Below are 1,788 nucleotides of genomic sequence, written 5' to 3'. Positions count from 1 at the left end.
GTTCACTGAAAGTTTTCATCATATTGAGTTTTATCAAATCTTTTTCACCAATTGAAGTGATCTTTTTTTTTCTTAAGACTATTAATGTGGACGGGCACAGTGGTTCACACCTATAATCCAAGCACTTTGGAAGGCCAAGGTGGGAGGATCGCCTGAGGTCAGGAGTTCAAGACCAGCCTGGCCAACATGGCCAAACCCCATCTCCACAAAAAATACAAAAAAATAATAATAACAAGGCCTGATGGCAAGTGCCTGTAATCCCAGCTACTCAGGAGGCTGAGGCAGGAGAATAGCTTGAACCCGGGAAGCGGAGGCTGCAGTGAGCCAAGATCACACCATTGCACTCCAATCTGGGCAACAGATCGAGACTCCGTCTCAAAAAAAAAAAAAAAAAAACTCTCTGTAAAAGTTTTTCTTCCACTAATTCACATCCTCTTATGACCTCTCTGTACAGTTTTTGCATTGTTTCCGTTAGTCTAAAATTATCTCAAAATAAAAATTTTGAAAAAAAATCATCTATTGGCTCTCCATTGGCCTAAAGATCAAGTCCAAATTCTACCTTTGCTTAGGAAGTGCTGCATGATCTGACCCCCCTACCCCCATGCACACATACAACTTTCCAGTATCAAACTTCAATGGGGAAGTGTGATACACACTCCACTCTGTTCCTGGTCCAGAGAACTGCTTTCAGTGATACTAAGAAGCCATCCTCTGCAGGCTCTGGGCAAGGAAGACCTTTGCTGTTCCTTAAGTCAAGTATATTCTGCTGACCCTGCCACCCCTTCTCCCGCCTTTGGCTTGGCTGAAATCTTGCTTACATATTTCAGCTTTTAATTTGTTGTTGTGGTGGTGTATATATACCACATTTCTTTAACCAGTCTATCATTGATGGGCATTTGGGTTGGTTCCATGTCTTTGCTATTATAAATAGTTCACCTCTTAATTTGAAAGCTACTTTTCCCAGTAAATCTTCTCTAGCAGCACCCCTACCTCCACACATACACCACACACACACCACACACACACATTCACTCACACAGTTGAATTAAGCTCCCCTGGTATGCACTCCCAAGCACCCTATGTGTACCTCTGATTTATCATTTATCACAGTGTATTGTAGTTCTGTCTGCCTCCCTCATTAGTCAATTGTTTATTCTAAATCTTCTTCTTCTATCCACACCTACAGCTTTTTTTTATCTTCAAATTTAAATTTATTAAGACATTCATCTATGTCTGTCAGTCTACATCTAAATTTGCTACTAAAAATAAAATAAAGTCACATCCCACATTAGGAATACCGAGGTCTGAAAAACACTTTTTGAGCCAAGCCTATTGTATAAATAAATGACTAGTTTCTTTTCAAATCAAAATTCCCATAAAAAATTACATTCCCCCCTCCCCAGTTCTACCTGTAGCCATGATGTATGTAAAAATTTAAATATGACACTTGTCAAAGAAAAGGTGCAAAGTCTATTAACAGCTTTAAAAGTGGCATTTGCGCCTTTTTGCTGTAGGCCCGAGTGGGTGCTGCTGAAATGGGCAAGTTCATGAAACCTGGGAAGGTGGTGCTTGTCCTGGCTGGACGCTACTCTGGACGCAAAGCCGTCATCGTGAAGAACATTGATGATGGCACCTCAGATCGCCCCTACAGCCATGCTTTGGTGGCTGGAATTGACCGCTATCCCCGCAAAGTGACAGCTGCCATGGGCAAGAAGAAGATCGCCAAGAGGTCAAAGATCAAGTCTTTTGTGAAAGTTTATAACTACAATCACCTGATGCCCACAAGGT

The 1,788-nt window shown here is 41.5% G+C and overlaps 1 protein-coding gene across 1 annotated transcript in view; it reads left to right on the top strand.

Moving 5' to 3' along the window:
- The first annotated feature begins 1,495 nt into the window (after nt 1-1,495).
- LOC108292958 (60S ribosomal protein L27-like) overlaps nt 1,496-1,788 on the top strand; it is a 31,860-nt gene continuing 31,567 nt past the window's right edge. Inside the window, exon 1 of the mRNA XM_037733334.1 lies at nt 1,496-1,786. Within this exon, the coding sequence (XP_037589262.1) occupies nt 1,536-1,786 (251 nt within the window). The 5' untranslated portion in view covers nt 1,496-1,535. The remainder of the gene's footprint in view (nt 1,787-1,788) is intronic.

The sequence above is a fragment of the Cebus imitator genome, unplaced genomic scaffold (assembly GCF_001604975.1).
Source record: "Cebus imitator isolate Cc_AM_T3 unplaced genomic scaffold, Cebus_imitator-1.0 Scaffold517, whole genome shotgun sequence".
Lineage (NCBI taxonomy): Eukaryota > Metazoa > Chordata > Mammalia > Primates > Cebidae > Cebus > Cebus imitator.
Note: the sequence above shows the minus strand (reverse complement) of the source record. Positions and strands in the feature narration are given on the sequence as shown.